This window comes from Chelonoidis abingdonii, chromosome 7 (assembly GCF_003597395.2).
Source record: "Chelonoidis abingdonii isolate Lonesome George chromosome 7, CheloAbing_2.0, whole genome shotgun sequence".
Classification (NCBI taxonomy): Eukaryota; Metazoa; Chordata; order Testudines; family Testudinidae; genus Chelonoidis; species Chelonoidis abingdonii.
The window spans coordinates 62,122,712-62,140,007 of NC_133775.1; the positions used below are offsets into that span (position 1 = coordinate 62,122,712).

The window sequence follows — 17,296 nt, forward strand, 5'->3', positions numbered from 1 at the left end:
CAGGTGAAAGAAACATTAACCCTTAGCTATCTATTTATGACAGCCCTGCACCCTGCCTCCTTACCATGCCGCTCAGAGCACCAGAACTGGCAGCCATAAGTAGTACAGTAACTCCTCACTTTAAGTGGTCCCGGTTAACGTTGTTCCGTTGCTGATCAATTAGAGAACATGCTCATTTAAAGTTGTGCAATGGTCCACTCTTACGTTGTTTGGCTGCCTGCTTTCTCCATAGCTAACAGCCTCCCTATGCCCCTCCTGTCCTCCCCACAGTGCCTCTTGCCCACTGGCAGACCCCGTGGATCAGCACCTTCCCCTTCCTCCCCCACCTCCTGCCTGCAAGAATCATCTGGCTTGTGGCATTTGGGGGGCAGGAGGAAGGGGGAAGGAGCGAGTACTCGGTGCGCAGGCTCCCCCTCCCTCCCCGGCATCCTGAATCCTGCAAGCCAGCTGATTGCCCTGGGCAGGAGGGAGCAGGGGAGGAGCGAAGACTTGGCATGCCTTCCCCCTGCCTCGGCAATCAGTTGGCTTGCAGTGTTTAGAAGGGAGGGGAGGGAGAGGGGAGGAATGTGGGAAGTAGGGGGAGGAGGGGAGAAGAGGCAGGTCAAAGATGGAGGTTTGGGGGAACGGAGAGTGGGTGGGCTGAGGGTTGAGCCCCCCGCCCCTGGTGCTTGCAGAGTAGGGGAAGCTGCTGCTCTACAATGTGCTTCTCCTAGCCTATAGCACCTTCAGCCTTCTTGCTTGCCTCATCTCCAGTGCTAGTGGGCTGTGCCTGTGTAGGGTAAGGCAGGTGTAGGGATATTAAAGAAGGTTTAAATTAGAAATAAAAAAGTGATTCCCCATAATTACTCCCCCATAATTTAAATCTCATAGCATTACCAAGTAAAATATCTCTTGGGTTTATTGTTAATTTACAAGCTACTGTCTGTGTAAAACTTGTAAGCCATTGATTGCATCTGTTCTCAGAAAGAGACTTTATTGCTATGTAAAACTTGCTACCACCGTCCAGGAGCATCAGGTGCGCATCTGACACAGACTCGGCTTCACTCTTGTGTACAGGGTACCTGGACAGTATTCTGTCACGAGCAACTTCAGGGCTGGTAACTATAACTGATTAATGCAGAACCTGTGTGAGTGTGTTTGTGTGAATGAATAAATCTAACAACTGTCTGTTGTATTTGCAATAAACGTGGTGTTTTGCCTTGTCCTTCTTATACGATCCTGTTGGTATTATTTTATTAGTGTAACACAGGGGCACCTCCCAACTATAGTACAGTACCTGTATTAAAATTACTTGTTTAAAATGTACATAATGCCTTTTGTCTGGCAAAATTTTTTTTCCCTGGAACCTAATCCCCTCTATTTACATTAATTCTTATGGGGAAATTGGATTTGCTTAAAATCATTTCAACTAAAGTTGCATTTTTCAGGAACATAACTACAACGTTAAGTGAGGAGTTACTGTACACTGTAAACAGCACATTCCTACAGGGAGCAATTTAATACACTACACAGGCCCTCCATACAATTTCAGAACCCCGATGTGGCCTGAGGGCCAAAAAGTCTGCTCTGAGGAAACCAGATCACCAAAGTTTGTTGGGGGTGGGGGTGGGGAAGGGGAGCCCATATGTCACACCTACTCCCTGGGGAATCTGTTCCCTGCATTCACCTCATTTCACTCCTGGGCCCCACGCTCACTGGAAGCTGTGGAGAATGGTTTCCCAGACTGCTCCTTCTAGGGAGAAGGAGCCACCAAGTATACAATAGGGGGCAGTTTTAAGGCTCCAAATTTGCAAGACAGACAGCTGAAAAACAAGATTACCCTGCAAAAAGAACAGGACAGCTGGTCACTTCACCCCTCTCCCACAATTCCCTGAAGGCCAGTCTGAATTCCTCCACAAGCCACTGCTTCGGGGAGCTGTGCTAATAACGGTAGGACAGTTATCTAGAGGGCAGTGCACCTGCAATGATGATACAATGCTAGTGTGGATGTGGGGCAAAGCTACACGTGACTTTCACCCAAACCAGCATGGCTAATACATGCCCACAGTACTTACACCAGTGCTATTCCACAAGATTGGCTACTGTTCTATTCTACAGAGGTTCTTAGGTCACTTCATCACTGTAGTATCTGTATGCAGGATGCTCTCTAGTGTAGATAAAGCCCATGAAAGAACTATAGCAACCTTCCACTGGTCCACCTCAATATTGGCCAGTGGTAGCAGTTGATATAAATCTAGTGTCACAACCAGCACAGACAGGTGTTGCCTTTAAAAGAGAGTGGGAAATTCTAGGAAAAACCCAAACCAGTTGTGAATTCCCATCCTTTCTAAAGCAAAGAAAGGCAAAACAAATCCCCATCCACAACATGCTCAGTTGACATTCCTATTCCCAACAAAGAGCAACTGTGCTTAACTTAGGGGCCACGGCATGGACAACCATCAGCACCGTTCTCCAGAGATGTTGTTTTCTCGTCGTTTTGTTTTTCACATTCATGAAAAGGACACAGCCGCAGCTGGGCAGGAGTGAGAAGAGGCGAAGTGCGTGTCTGTAAAATCAGCGAGGAGTCCGGTGGCACCTTAAAGACTAACAGATTTATTTCAGCATAAGTGTTCGTGGGTAAAAAACCCACTTCTTCAGATGCATGGAGTGAAGCTGCCACTGGCCTCCTTGTTGCTTTTGTGGATACAAACTAACACGGCTACCCCTCTGATACTTTGTAAAATCTTTAGACATTCAGATTACTGTTTTATAAATCTATTTAATAGTATATAAATTATATACACATACACACAACACCTTTTGGTTTCCAATTTAAATTGGCATGTGCAGACTAAATGGTATTTTCAAAAAGCAAGAGATGCTGACAAAAAAACGGTTACTAACCTTCCGTTACTTGTTCTTTGAGATGTGTTGCTCCCGTCCATTCCAATGTAGGTGTGTGTGCTCATCCCGAGCACCGCCGCCGTTTTCCCTCAATTATATCCATTGGGTTGTCTCTGGTGCCCCCTGGAGTCGCACCCTCATAGAGTTGGTATAAAGGGCCCTGCTGACCGACCATCCTCTCAGTTCCTTCTTGCTGGCTAACTCTGACAGAGGGGCAAGCAGGGTGGCTTTTGGAATGCACATGAGCAACACATCTCAAAGAATAGCAGTTACGGAAGGTTACTAACTGCTTTTAATTCTTCATGTGCTTGCTCACATCCATTCAAATGTAGGTGACTCCCAAGCAGTTGTGCAGGTGGAGGGTTCAGAGTTCATTGGCATACTGATTGTAACACTGCTCGGCCAAAACCTGAATAGTCTCTAGCTTGGCTGGGTGATGGCGGTGGGACATGAAAGCATGGACTGCCAACCACACTGCCGCTCTATAAATGTCATGAATTGGAACTTGAGCCAGGGTTGCCACTGCCAATGCTTGAGCCCCTGTAGAATGGGCTGTCAGAGGAGAAGCCGAGACCTTCACTAGGTCACAGGATGTGTGATACAGGAAGCAATCCACGATAAAATTCTCTGAGACTAGAAGTCCTTTCATTCTGTCTGCAATGGCTACAAAGAGCTGAGTGCATTTCTGAAAGGATTTAGTCCTTTCTGTGTAAAAGGCTAGTGCATGCTTAACAGCCAGCAAGTGGAGTCTTTGGTTCCTCACTGTTAGCATGTGGTTTTGGATAGAAGACTGGCAGAAAGACATAGTGGGGCCACCATGCTTTCTCCACCTAGGGTGACCATATGTCCTAATTTTATAGGGACAGTCCAATTTTTGGGTCTTTTTCTTATATTGGCTCCTATTACCCCCCACCCCCATCCCGATTTTTCACACTTGCTGTCTGGTCACCCTATCTCCATCCCATGTTACTTGCGGGGGGGCGGGGGGGGAGGCTCTGTCCTCTCCCTGTGCCTTCTCCCACACCACGTTTGGCCACTTTCCCTGGCAGCTGGGTGGAGAGCAGGACAGAGCTGCTTCTGCCTGAGACACTCTGGTCAGAAGAGCTATGTGTAAGCTCAAAAGCTTGTTTCGCTCTCCAGTTGGTCCAGTAAAAGATATTACCTTACCCACATTATCTCTCTAATATCCTGGTACCAACACGGCTATAGTAACACTGAATAAATAACGGAAGATATCTTACTGACATGGCAATACAGCAACTGCTAATCAGCAAGCTGGGTTTTTGCTAAAAGGGCACACATGCACTCAAGCAAATTAGGAGGAAGACAGCTAGGAATGACTGCAGATGGTCAGGATCTCAGCTACATCTCACCTGAAAGAAGGCATCTCCAAGCTGAAGGCATTGGCTCAGATGAAAGAACACTACCCACTGAATCTCCAGTTTAGCTTGGGAATTCCCAGCTTCATTCTGAACTCAGACTTTAAGACCAGAAGGGACTATCGTGATCTTCTAGTCTGACCTCCTGCTCATTGCAGGCTACAGAACTTCACCCACTTACTCCTGTAATAGATCCATAACCTCTGGCTGAGTTACTGAAGTCCTCAGACCATGATTTAAAGACTTCAAACGACACAGAATCCACCATTTACTCTAGTTCAAACCAGCAAGTGACCCATGCCCCATACTGCAGAAGGAGACAAAACACTTCCAAGGTCTCTGCCAATCTGAGACAGAGGAAAATTCCTTCCTAACCCCAAATATGGCGATTAGTTAGACCTTGAGCATGTCAGGGAGACCCACCAGTCAGACACCTGGGAAAGCCTCCCTCCACTCGTGTGGAAGGCCCACCTGCCATGTGTGTGTACTGCACCACATCACGGCACAGTTGTTCCATTGTTTTGCTGGTCCACTTTTCTAGCCTTTTCAGCCAATCCTTATCTTTTTGCTGTCCCATTTCCATTTACTTCAGCTTACATGCTCCAGAGGAGGGATGTCTACGGGTGGTTCCTTTGGCAGGGCCTGATGTGCTCTTTCAGCTGAGAAGCATGGAAGCAGAGCAGAAAGGTTTGGGTGGGCAGGCTGCTGCCTGAGCTTGCACTCCTGTACAATACACAGGAACTTCTACAGTGACTGGCTGCATTAGTGGCAGTGGGAGTGACAATGGATGTCTGACAGCATTCAAGGAGCCACATGCAGCTTTATCACAACTAGAGCAGAATCTTTGTAGAGAGAGGTGGAATGAATCTGGAGTTGCCAAATGTTCTCCATGATCACAGCTTTTCTTGCCTGCCCCCTCCGCCAGTCCCCTGGACCCATCTGTAAGTAAATTCCACTATAGGTGTTCTTTTCAATCTGTTTCTTGATGTTAAAGAGAAAAGCCCTATTCAAAGCAATGTTCCATTAAAGACTAAAACCTTGTTTCCTGGACTGAGCTTTATTTACAAACATAAAAGGTTAGAAAGATAAATCTCCTAAAAGCACCAGGACCACAGGCCCCAACACAAATCTGCTTTCCATTTGGCGGTATTACAAGGACAACCAAAACTGCAAGTCCTAAGAGCATTTGTAACTTGCCAAGATCTCCAGCCTGCACATACTCTCATGTGTACATGATTTTTAAAAAGATCAATGCACAATCTATGTGTGTGCTTATACTGCTCCTCAGTAAGTGAACAGATACTGGTCATCGCTGAGTTCACCAGTAGTAAGTTGTAGTTGATCTGTTTTATCCTCATCCTGTAGATACAGGAAGAGGACAGTCCAGGCCATGTTTAGGGCTCTCCATAGGCTGTATGTGGTTCTCAGCCCAGAACAGCTCTGTTCTAACAGGAAAGTCTAGTCCTCAGCTAACCATGATTTCGTGATTCTCATGACACAGGTGACCTGAAAAAGAAGCTAAAACGTGATCTTTTCCATACTCTACTAGGTACATATCAAAACGAAAGGAAATGCCAAACCCACCACCACACCCCATGCCAGTGGTCCCAACCTTCCTCTCTGTACTATGTTAGAGAGAGAAAAGCAACTTGGTTTTTTTCCTTTGCTCTTCAATTCATCCTTCCCTCCCTCCCAAAGGGAAGTAGTCACTATTACCTTTTGTGAGTTCAATGGTATGACCTACAGTATATGCCCTACATCAGTTGATGTTTTCTGCCCTTGGAAGGCAGAGTGGGAACAATGCTGATAGTAGGATCAGCTACAATCACTTGCTTTGAGTCAGTTCTTGTTTGCCTCTGCTTCTGCAGCAGGCCATGCAACCTGGATGTGGTATGGCTCTAGCTCCTCAGGGGTGATATAATCTGGAGCGTTGCTCATAAGGTCCCGTCCCTTGAAGGATTTGGGGAATGCAATGACATCTCGAATACTTGGAGCTCCAGCCACGAGACAGATCAGTCTGTCAAGTCCTAGAAGCAGACACCAAATTAGATAAAATATTTGTGTTACAGCCCCACATTACTTCCCTCTGAATCTATAAAACTTTATGTGAGGTAGGAAACAACACTACTGGAAACCAGGAGAAGGTAGCACATCTGGGGATAAATAATCATAAACAGACTGAATGGATAGGAGATCATGATAAAATTGCCTAGGGCTGACAGTGAATAGCAAATTAAATAAGAGTGTGCAGTGCAGTGTTGCAGAGAAAAGCCCAATGCAATTGTGCTGCAAAGGCAGAAACATCACACCATAGACCAGGAAGGTGGCAGTTGCTTACTAGGGCTTTGCTGAGACTACACTTAGAACACGGCACCTTAACAGATGTAAATAAACAAGGGTTTAGCTGTCAGGGAAGAACAAGAGCAAGCAGATGATTGGAGGGGATTGAGTCATATGGGAAGACTAAAGGTGAAATGCAAATCTTAAGTTTACAAACTATAGCCCAAACGTGCAAAACTCTAAGAGGAAAACACTACATGGCCATTGCTGTAAAGCTGCATAAATAGCACTGGAGTCTCACCACTTCTGAGATAGATTACCACATCCTTACGGCCCTGAGCAATCTCAGATGCAGGCATCCAGTTTTTTTCTGCCAGAATGAGTGACATCACAAGCATCCTCAGAGAAAGCAGGAAGCAAGCAGCTCAGATTTCCAAGTAGCTTTCTTACATCATAGCACTTGTATTAACACATCAACTACACACGCCTTACCTTGTTTGGAGATTTAAAACCTGCTTTAAAGTTTTACAAAAGCTTTGAGCAATGCACTTGAAGAGCAAAATATGCACTAGCAGGGTTCAGCGACAACCAAGTAGGAGCTATGACTGGGGAAAGGCATCCTAATTTACAGATATTTGGACCAATGGGATGAAATTAAGAGAAAGGCTGATGGGTTAAAGTTCTGTAGTGGTGAGATCTTTCAGGCTGTAGAATAGTTTCCTTTGGGAAGGGGTAGGTGACCTGTTGCTTGGGACATGTAGGACTAGGTTGGATATAAACACTAGGATATACAGTGAAGGGAAACAATCCTGCAGTGGCCAAGTGACAAGATATGACTTAATTTCTATGAGGGGGGCCATCTCTAGGGCTCAGACAAGGACTGTTCTCAGGACCCAAATGCCTGTAATCAAGTCTGCACGTAAGAACTGAAAACACAATACTGTGGGAACCTGTCTCCCTCCCTCACACTCGCTGCAGTCCTGTGAGCACTGTGTGTGCCCCTTTGATGTTGTCAGGTTAAGTGCTGGCTGGGATCCATGTTCCTATCTGCATGCTCTAGGCAGAATGAAGAGAGACAGTAATGCAGGATCTGAAGTGGGGAGACAAGGTGAGCACGAACAGTGATGCCACCACTGCAGTCCTGATCAGAAGGGGAAAGGGTTTTTGCTAACAGGCACAAGCCCCCTTTCTTGATATTTAGTTTGTTGCTATGATTAGAGTCCTGATATGCCAGTGAAAAGTCACAGGGAGAGCTACAGTGCACCTACCTAAAGCGATTCCTCCATGAGGGGGCGCTCCACACTTCAAAGCTTCAAGCAGGTGGGAAAGCAGCTCAGGATCCTCCTGGAACATTACACACAAAACGCAACAAATGCTTGTATTGGATTTGGAGAGGAGGCTGAGTCATCCACTCCTTGGGGCTGGGAGTCACATTTCATTACCTGTATTACCACAGTGGTGGTCACTTGGCATCCCTCCCTGCTCCCCACCAACATCACTGTCATGATGGCTAACAAAGAAGCTCTACCACCTAAAGTAACTTGTCCTAAGCAAACCAGCTATTATCCAGTAATATACGTGAAACTATTTCAGAAGGCAACGCTACTTAGAAGTTATATTTTGTACCCAAAGCCAGTAATTATTTGCTTGAAGTTTTAGATACAATAAATAGTTCTTTGGAAAAGCTCTCAATTTCCTTAGTGAGACACCAGGAATTAGATAAAGCAGGGTTCAGCGACCCAGCAGCACAGGGTTTTTTGGTACTATAGACACACATGATTCTTCACCTCTTGTATGAGTTATGGTCCTTTCCTGACTCTTCACGGAAGACAGAACGGGTATTCCACCTCCAGTCCTATCTAGATTTGGGAGACAATGTTGCCTAGTGGATAGAGCACTGGACTGAGACTTGGGAAACCTAGCTTCTATTTCCAGCTTTGCCAATGACCTGCTGGGTGACCTTGGACAAGTCACTTCATAGCTCTGTGCCTCAGTTTCTCCATCTGTAAAATCATACCGCTCTCATTTGTAAAGTACTTTAAGATCTAAAGATGAAAAACTGTATATAAGAGATAGATATTGTGAGCATCACCTTTCTTAGGGAGCTAGGAGGGAAGAAATTTACATGCATGACTCCCAAAAGCATGAGAGGAGTGAGAGATATCAATCTCAACAGAGGAATAAGCCAGTGTATCATATCAATGGGAACACTCACAAAAGTAAACAGGTGCATAAATGTTTGCGGGATCGGGTACTATAATTTTTTACTTTACAGTGTCCCTTTAGTGTCCTCCCAAGTAGGTCATCTGTGTGTCACTGAGATGCTCCTACTGGCACAGCATTGTTGTTAGTAAACCTAATTCCTCTGGATTTCTATAACCAGTAATTGCACCATTTGCAAACTAGTTTTAGGTTTCAAATGTGTCTATTTAAATTTAAAAATTCTGAGAGGACATGGGAAACTTTTGCAGGCTGTTACCTTCAGCACTGTCTCAAGAACAAAACGTTGCTGCTCTGCATTATGAATTCGGATGGAGCCACCTCCAATCTCACTGCCATTCAGCACAAGATCATAGTGCTGGCTACGGATCTGGAGTATGGGAGACAGACAAGTATATTAGCATGCCTGGGGTGAAGTTCACTGTACTCATATCATTATTCTTTCAGATTGCAAAAGGTCTGATGAAAAAAAGACACATTAAAATTTTGCTTTATCAACGGACTCTCTGATATTTGGAGGGGTCTAACAGGATGTTTAAATCACTACCAGGAGGAATCTTTCCAACCAAATTTCATGCTTTGGCAAGTGAGGGATGCTTGCCCGGGACCTGATCCAAAGCCCACTGAAGCCAACAGAAAGATGCATTTCTGTGGGCTTTGGATCAGCACTGCGGAATCCCAGGCAGCGTGCAAGTAGTTGCTGTGCAAGCCTCCCCTCTCCCCGACTCGTAGCTCTCCCAGTGCCCCATTTGTGATACTGCTCTGCCTCTTGCTGTTTCAGTCCTCGGAACCACACACTGCCATGGCAATGCAACACGAATCCTGATCTGTGATACACTCAGCAAGCCAAATGGAGGGCTTCTCTCTCAGAAAGTCCTTCTTAGACTGAACAAACTCCCACTGAGACTTGGTTGTGATCACTGTCCTTGTTGCAATTGGATTCTTAGGAAAGTTGTAAAACAAAACAACCCCCCCACAAACCCTTTCTGTAGACATTTCTGTTATTCCCCCAAATTTCCTGGGACTGCCAGTACTGACAATTAATCAAATCCCTCTCTTACTGCCCCCGGGCACTCAAGCCCTGAGGTTGCTCCTGTTAAATGACCCCTTACATCTGAGCTCAAGATCAAGACTGTACTATTGATGTGGAAACACATCAGTTAGTAACTGCCTAATCCTTACAGCTCTACAGATGAATGTAACATCCATCTTCAGAGACTTCTAGGGAAGAGTTCTCCCCCAGCTTTGTCTTCCAGAGAAACTCCTCACCCTAAATCAATTGTTTCCCATAAGTCTTCAGGAAGTAAGACAGTTAATTATCTGGTGAGACACACTTAAATATTTGCTAGTTCTGGGTAACCTGGGATCCACCTTTCCTCAACAGATATGTAGAATGCATATTTTTCTGCAATAATTAATGTCCTTTAATACAGCAGCTAAACTTGCACCTCGCCCACTTTGTCAAGGAAAGTCAATATGAAAAACTAAGCAAGAGTGAAAGGCATGGTCGTAGTCACCTTTGCAGGCTCAGAGTAAAGGAGGCTGGTGTCTGAGGGGTGAGGGGCCGTGAAGGGGTGATGAGCAGATTCCAGTTCTGCAGGGTTTTCTTCTTTGTGGAGGAATAGTGGGAAATCCACCACCCACAGGAAGTGAAAAGCAGTGGGATCACGGAGCACCAGGCCTCTCAACTCCAGAAGGTTCGCACTCTCCAAGCGCATATTTCCTAATACCAAGCACTGAAAAAAGGGGGGAGAAGGGGAGGGAGGGAAGGGGAACAGAGAGAGAAAGATAAAGTCGAGTTTAATGTCATGAACAGAGAGCTCTAGGGAGGGTCTCATAATACCCTCTGGCAGGTGTACATGTGATCCTGTCTCTGTAGAAAATTATCTCACACACACACCATCATGTCAGTTTCACTGCATTTTTTGCACTAGTTGAAGCATCTTTAGAAGGCATCAGTCTTTTGCTAAGACAGCATCACAATAGGGGAGGCATTTGTGTAGCTAATGCCAGTCCTCAGCATTCTAGATTCTGCAAAGTAAGGCTGAGCAGGAGCTGGAAAGTTCATCTTTCCCAAATGCTCCAGTCTCACTGGTGCAACGCCTGGCCAACCACAGTGATTCACAGCAAAAAAAAAGACACTCTGCCCCTCTATTGCATCTTTCGCGCACGGATCTCAAAGCACTTCAAAAACATTATTTACGTCTCACAACACTTTCATGAATTAAGTCAGCCATATTATCCCCATTTTACATATTAGGAAATGGAGGCACGGAGAGGCAGGCAGGGCCAGTTCCAGCTTTTTTTGCTGCCCCGAGCGGCGAAGGAAAAAAAAAAGAAAAACCCGACTGAGCGGCTGCTGAATTGCTGCCGAAGGCTGAAGCGGGGCGATTGAGCTTCAGCTGAAGTGCAGCCAAAGAGGAAGCAAGGCACTGAACAACCCGCTGCCGACCTGGACATGCCGCCCCAACAACGGACAGACTGCCGCCCCTTTCTATTGGCCGCCCCAGGCTCCTGCTTCCTTCACTGGTGCCTGGAGCCGGCCCTGGAGGCTGATCAAGCTCACACAAGGTCCAGAATACATTAATGGCAAAGCCAGGAATAGAATCCAAAACTAACTCACAGCTTCCTGGTTCTAACAACTAGATACAACACTGCCTCCCTAAACAGCAAGAATTGCAAGCATAGTTTTCAAAGATAATACTTAATGGGAGTATCCTGACATACACATCAGGGTCAGATCCTCTGCTGATGTAAGCCAGTCTATCTATTTGCATGAGCTGAGAATCTGGTTCTAGGACCAGAACTGATTTTTAAACATGAATTAGTGTGGTTTTCATCATCTTGACTGGTATTTTTTTTTGTAAAACCTCTCTTACAGCTGACTAACACAAGCATTAAGATCCTAGTTGCAAGGTGTACTTACTTTGTATTCCCATGTTAGGATGAGAGGAAATTCAGACTTTAACTATAATCTCTACATCAGAGCTGTAGCTGAGATCATTAGTCTCTGTCGAGAGTCGGACACTCATTTAAAATCATATTTCCATAAGAGATACTATCCTTGCTTTGAGGAAAGGACTTCCTAAGGATGAGGTAGAGGGAGGGCTCTCTTTAGCCATGGTACCCTGAATTCACAAAGTGAGCTAGAGAGAAAAATGGTTGTTTTCTTTGGGCTTGTGCCTCACAACTCTGGATAGTGGAAACCCTTGGCATAACCACACACCTTGTCACCTGCTTCTGCTGCTTGGAAGAGAACACATTTATATTTATCCAGGTTTTCTTCCTAGCTCTGCTTTGGATATGTGATTTGGGGCAAGTCACTTCATCTCTCAGGGTACGTCTACACTGCACGATTATTTCGAATTAGCTTAAACCGATATTACAAAACAGATCTAATAAAATTGGTTTAGCGCGTCCACAGTGGGATCCCGAAATCGATTGTTTGCGTCCATGGTCCAAAGCTACCATCGATTTCAGGAGCGGTGCACTGTGGGTAGCTGTTCCTCAGCTATCCCATAGTTCCCACTTCCGTGTTGAGAGCACAGTGCCTGATGGGGCAGAAAACACTGCCCCGGGTGGTGCTGGGTACAGCCTCACCCCTCCCTTTGTGAAGGCAGCAGACAACCCTTTGGCGCCTTTTTCGCGGAGTGCATTGAGCAAACGCCATAGCACAGCAATCTTTCCCTTTTTTTTTTCACGTGGTGGTGGGGGGAAATAAACTGAGGAGCTGTTCCCTGAACCACGCCAGACACTGTGTTTGAACCTACAGACATTGGGAGCTCAGCCAAGAATGCAAATAATTTTCAGAGACTGCTGTGGACTGTGGGATAGCTGGAGTCCTCAGTACCCCCTCCCTCCCTTCATGAGCGTCCATTTGAGTCTCTGGCTTCCCGTTACGCTTGTCACGCAGCGCTGTGTATCCTGGAGTTTTTTATTCAAACGCTTTGGCATTTCGTGTTCTGTAACGGAGCTGGATACAACAGATTTGTCTCCCCATACAGCGATCAGACCTAGTATCTCCCGTACGGTCTATGCTGGAGCTCTTTTTCGATTTCAAACTGCATCGCCAGCCGTGCTGATCAGAGCTCCACGCTGGGCAAGCAGGAAATGTAATTCAAAAGTTCGCGGGGCTTTTCCTGTTTACCTGCCCGCTGCATCCGAGTTCAGATTGCTGTCCAGAGCGGTCAGTGCTGCACTCTGGGATGCCGCCCGGAGGCCAATAACGTCGATTTCCGTCCACACGAACCCTAATCCGAGTTATCACTATCGAATTTAGCGCTACTCCTCTCGTTTGGGAGGAGTTCCGAAATCGATTTAAGGAGCCGTTTAACTCGATATTAATGACGACGTCATGTGAACGGATACAGCGTTAAATCGGTATATCGGCCATTAAACCGATTTAAAGTCGCAGTGTAGACCTGGCCTCAGTGCCTTCCTGTTCCCATCTGTGAAAACGAGTTCATAGCACCTCTCTCACATGGGGTTGTGGGACTTCATTCATTAATCTTTGCAGTGTGCTCTGAGATCCTCAGGTGGAAGGAATTACAGATATGCTAGGTATTAATATTAACAGACAGAGATGTTCAGTCCATACAGACAGCCAGGGCTTTCCCTACCACTTTTTCATGTTCTCCAGCTGCCAGCAGCACCACATCATCTGCCTGGACCTTCAGTGCTTGGATAAGTTCTGACTGCTGCTCCTCACTGAGAAACTTGCTGAGTGGAGACTTCAAGCTCTCATCAGGCTTCAGGATCAAGTGTAAAACTTCCTATTGCAAAAGAGAGGCACAGATATGAAGCATATTCAGTTCCTGCAGTACATCCACACAACTGATCAGGTTGTTCCTAGTTTTTGTGTTGCTGAGAGACTGTCTCTTTCTCTCTAGGCAGAGGATGCACTATTAAAAACCTCCTATATCCTGAAGTTATTATATCCTATAAAACACCTAACATAATTTACCATCTCATTTACTAGAATACTCGAGGGCAATATAGGAAGACACAGAACTATTATGCAGTGCACAGTACAATACAGACAGCTATCTGTCTATTTACCTTCAACAGACAAGAAGCTGCCACCACCTATATTAACAGTTCTCAAAACAAGGTGATTATATGTACAGTAACTCCTCACTTAACGTTGTAGTTATGTTCCTGAAAAATGCAACTTTAAGTGAAATGATGTTAAACTAATCCAATTTTCCTGTAAGATTTAATGTAAATGTGTGGGGTTAGGTTCCAAGGAAATTTTGGGGAGGCAGACAAAAGGCATTATATACAATACAGTACTGTACTGTGGTTGGGAGGAGTCCCTGGCTTACCCCTGGGGCTCAGGATTGGGGCTGCAGAGTGTCAGAGGGAGTTAGAGTGTAGGAGGATGCTCAGGGTGGGGTGAGGGGTCTGGGAGGGAGTTAGGGTGCGGGAGGGCGCTCAGGGTGGGGGTGCAGCAGGAGGCTCAGGGCTGGGGCAGGTGCAGAGCACTTACCGGGGCTGCTCCTGTTTGGTGCAGGGGGTGTGCAGGTGGCTCTGCACGGCGTGGGACCACCCCCATGGCCGCGATTCTCGGAGTGCCTCTTCCCCCCCACCCTGGCAGGGCCACCCAGAATGCAGGGGCTTTAGGGGCTGTAGGGCCCTGGGCTAAGGGGGCCCCAGGTCTGCAGCTCTAAAGCCCCTTTCGGAATGCGGCCCTGCAAGCACGGGCCAGAGGACTCAGGAGGAGCAGGGGCAGCCGCACAGCCAGAGAGAAGCGGTGCTTTCCCCTTCAAAGGGAGCTGGAGAGAAGTGGCTTCTCTCCAGCCGCTGGCTGCACAGCTGCCCCTGCTCCTCCTGAGTCCTCCGGCCCACGCTCGCAGAGTCGCATTCCGAAAGAGGCTTTACAGCTGCATTCCAGGGCCCCAGGACCGCCTTAGCCCAGGACCCTAAAGCCCCTAAGTTCCGGGTGGCCCTGCCCGCTGGGGGTGGTGGTGGTGGGGGGGTGAAACAGCTTCCCTGCTTGCTCCCTCCCTTCCAGAAAGTCCTAAGCGCCACCCAACAGCTATTTTGCGGCGGAGGAAGTGCTGGGAGGGAGGGAATAGGTAGAGAAGAGGAACTTGTGAAATGCTCCCTTGCAAAGTCAGCCAAATGACGTTATAAGGGAGCATTGCACAACTTTAAATGAGTATGTTCCCTAATGGAGCAGCGATGTAACTTCGAAACAATGTTAAGCGGGAGGACAGTAAGTGAGGAGTTACTGTACACAAGGTGGAAAACTTAACTCATTTTTCTATCTAGTATCTGCTTGCAAATTCCACGCAACACTTTATGGATTTTACCTGCCCCTTTCACATAAACTCTTTACAGTGTAGAAGTGTTTGTGCCTCACCTGATTAAACTGGGATTTTGCAGATTCCTTTAAAGCCTCAAAATCTTTATTTTGAAGATGTCTCTGGAAAAAAGGGGAAAAAATAGAGACATTAAACAGTTATAACTCCTGTAAGTCAAGTCAGAAACTGAATCCAGTGGCTGAGCTCACTGTCATGCATGAAGCCCTTGATTTCAGAATTACTTTTTTTGGGAGACATGATCACCATTACATTTTTGTTTTTTTAATTACACACCATAGCACCACCTAATGGGATGCCACAGACTTGCACCTTTCACTGCCAAACTAACAATAACTAGTGAGAAACTGTGGCTGGAGAGCCCTGGAAAGCCTGTGCAGCAAGAGTGCACAGAGATAAATCAGAATCTACCACCCTCTGTACCCAACATACATTTTATCACGTGATAAACTTATTTGATAGTGCTTCGAGATCTATGGATGAAAAGTGCTATATAGAAGCTTGATATTGCTGTATTTTTGTAAGAGGGGTATCCCTACTACTAAATTTGCAAACCCCTTGCACAACTGTTGTTCAAGCCCATGTGTTACAAAACAGAGTCAGGTATTGATTTGGAGATTCACAGTGCATCAACTGTTACATACTAATTCCTCCTAGATTATTAGGAGTTGAAAGTCATGCCCATACATAACTCCTGGGGGAATCCTACAACAAAAAATTAAAAATTCTGGGCACAGTATTTTAAAATTCTGCAAAATTCTGTGTATTTGTCAAAACAACACAATATAATCACACCAATTTCAATTATTCTTGGTCATTTATTTCAAAATACCTGTCAGCAAGTATGTCTGTAACAACACAGACAAGAAAAAAGATTCAGGAAATGTTTTTTGACAAATGATTCCTTACTAGGCATACTAATACAGAACTCTGAGTAATAATTCATTTAAACTACAATACAGAACTGTATATCCCACACCCCTCAGAAGCACTGCAAAGGCTTTGGAGAGTCAGGAGTAATGGAGGAGCTGAGGGAGAGGGAAATATATTGCTGGGTAGGAGCCTGGGTGAGAATTTGGAGGGTTGCTGGGTATGGGTGGGGAAAGTATGGTATTGGGTTTTGGGGGGAGGGGGGGCGGCAGAGAGGAATTGTTATGGAGCTTCCCCCATGCAGACGCAGGCTGACCCCAAGCCTTTCGCATTCAGTCAGGGCCCTGTCCCCATGTGTTCCTGCCTCTCTATGTGTTCTTGCACCCCGTCCACGTGTCCCTCCACCCCCACTCAGACACCCACTCCTCCATCCCCATGTGTCCCTGCACCCCCCCGTCCCCATGTGTCTCTGTGTCCCCACTCAGCCACCCTCTGTCCCTATGTAGCTCTGCACCCCCTACCCCATCACCATGTGGCCCTGCATCTCCCTCCCTCATGTGGCCCTGTGCTTCCACTCCCATTCAGCCTGCCCCAATCTGTCCTTCTCCATTAGCCCTTATGAGCCTGTCTGACCTCCCCAGCACCTCACACTGTCTGTCCCTCTATAGCCCCTTTCGCCTGACCGGACTGATGGGTGCTATGAAGAAGGCAGGCTCTTTCTCCTTCCTAGCTGGCCGGGAGCTGCTGCTGTGTTCCATCAACACAACGCCCTCTGGTGGACAAAAGGCAGAACTGCAGCAATATTTTGGCAGCTTTTTTCTCAGCAAAAAATTAAAAATATGCACAGCTCAATTATGCACATGCACAGTATTCTCCCAGGACTAATATATTACTGAGTTACACTGGATTGTACCTTGACCTTTAAGGAACACCTTACCAAGATATCATCCAAAACAAAGACAAGGAACAACCTGGTCAGCAAACTAGTTGGGTCTACCTGCAGAACCAATGAGCAGACACTAAGATACTCTTGGCTTGCTTTTTGCTATTCTACATCAGACTGTTGCTCAGCTCTTCTAACACAGGACTAGGTGACACTCAGCTGAATGAAACCATGCATATAACAATAGGTACCATGAGACCGATCAAGCTGGCTTGGCTGCCAGTCCTTTCCAGCATTGCCTCTTCTGACATCAGCCAACAAGTCACCTTGCAGAATCTGCTCCTTAAAGTGCAAGACATGCCACATCCACCCCTGTTTAAAGAGATGTTGAATCCACTGGGCCACCATCTCCGCTCAAGCCATCCTGTTTGGACAATTCCCTTAAAGAACTTTGATAT

General features: G+C 46.2%; 1 protein-coding gene across 6 annotated transcripts in view; it reads right to left on the minus strand.

The window, feature by feature from the left end:
• Positions 1–5,300: 5,300 nt before the first annotated feature.
• DARS2 (aspartyl-tRNA synthetase 2, mitochondrial) overlaps positions 5,301–17,296 on the minus strand; it is a 38,466-nt gene continuing 26,470 nt past the window's right edge. For 5 of the 6 annotated variants that reach the window (XM_075067931.1, XM_032806083.2, XM_032806091.2 and 2 more), the window contains 6 exons: positions 15,127–15,189; positions 13,382–13,534; positions 10,280–10,498; positions 9,022–9,132; positions 7,811–7,886; positions 5,301–6,289 (listed from right to left, as the gene is read on the minus strand). In XM_075067931.1, coding sequence (XP_074924032.1) covers positions 6,102–6,289; positions 7,811–7,886; positions 9,022–9,132; positions 10,280–10,498; positions 13,382–13,534; positions 15,127–15,189 — 810 coding nt within the window. In that variant the 3' untranslated portion in view covers positions 5,301–6,101. The remainder of the gene's footprint in view (positions 6,290–7,810; positions 7,887–9,021; positions 9,133–10,279; positions 10,499–13,381; positions 13,535–15,126; positions 15,190–17,296) is intronic. The other variant, XM_032806087.2, reaches the window with a different exon arrangement.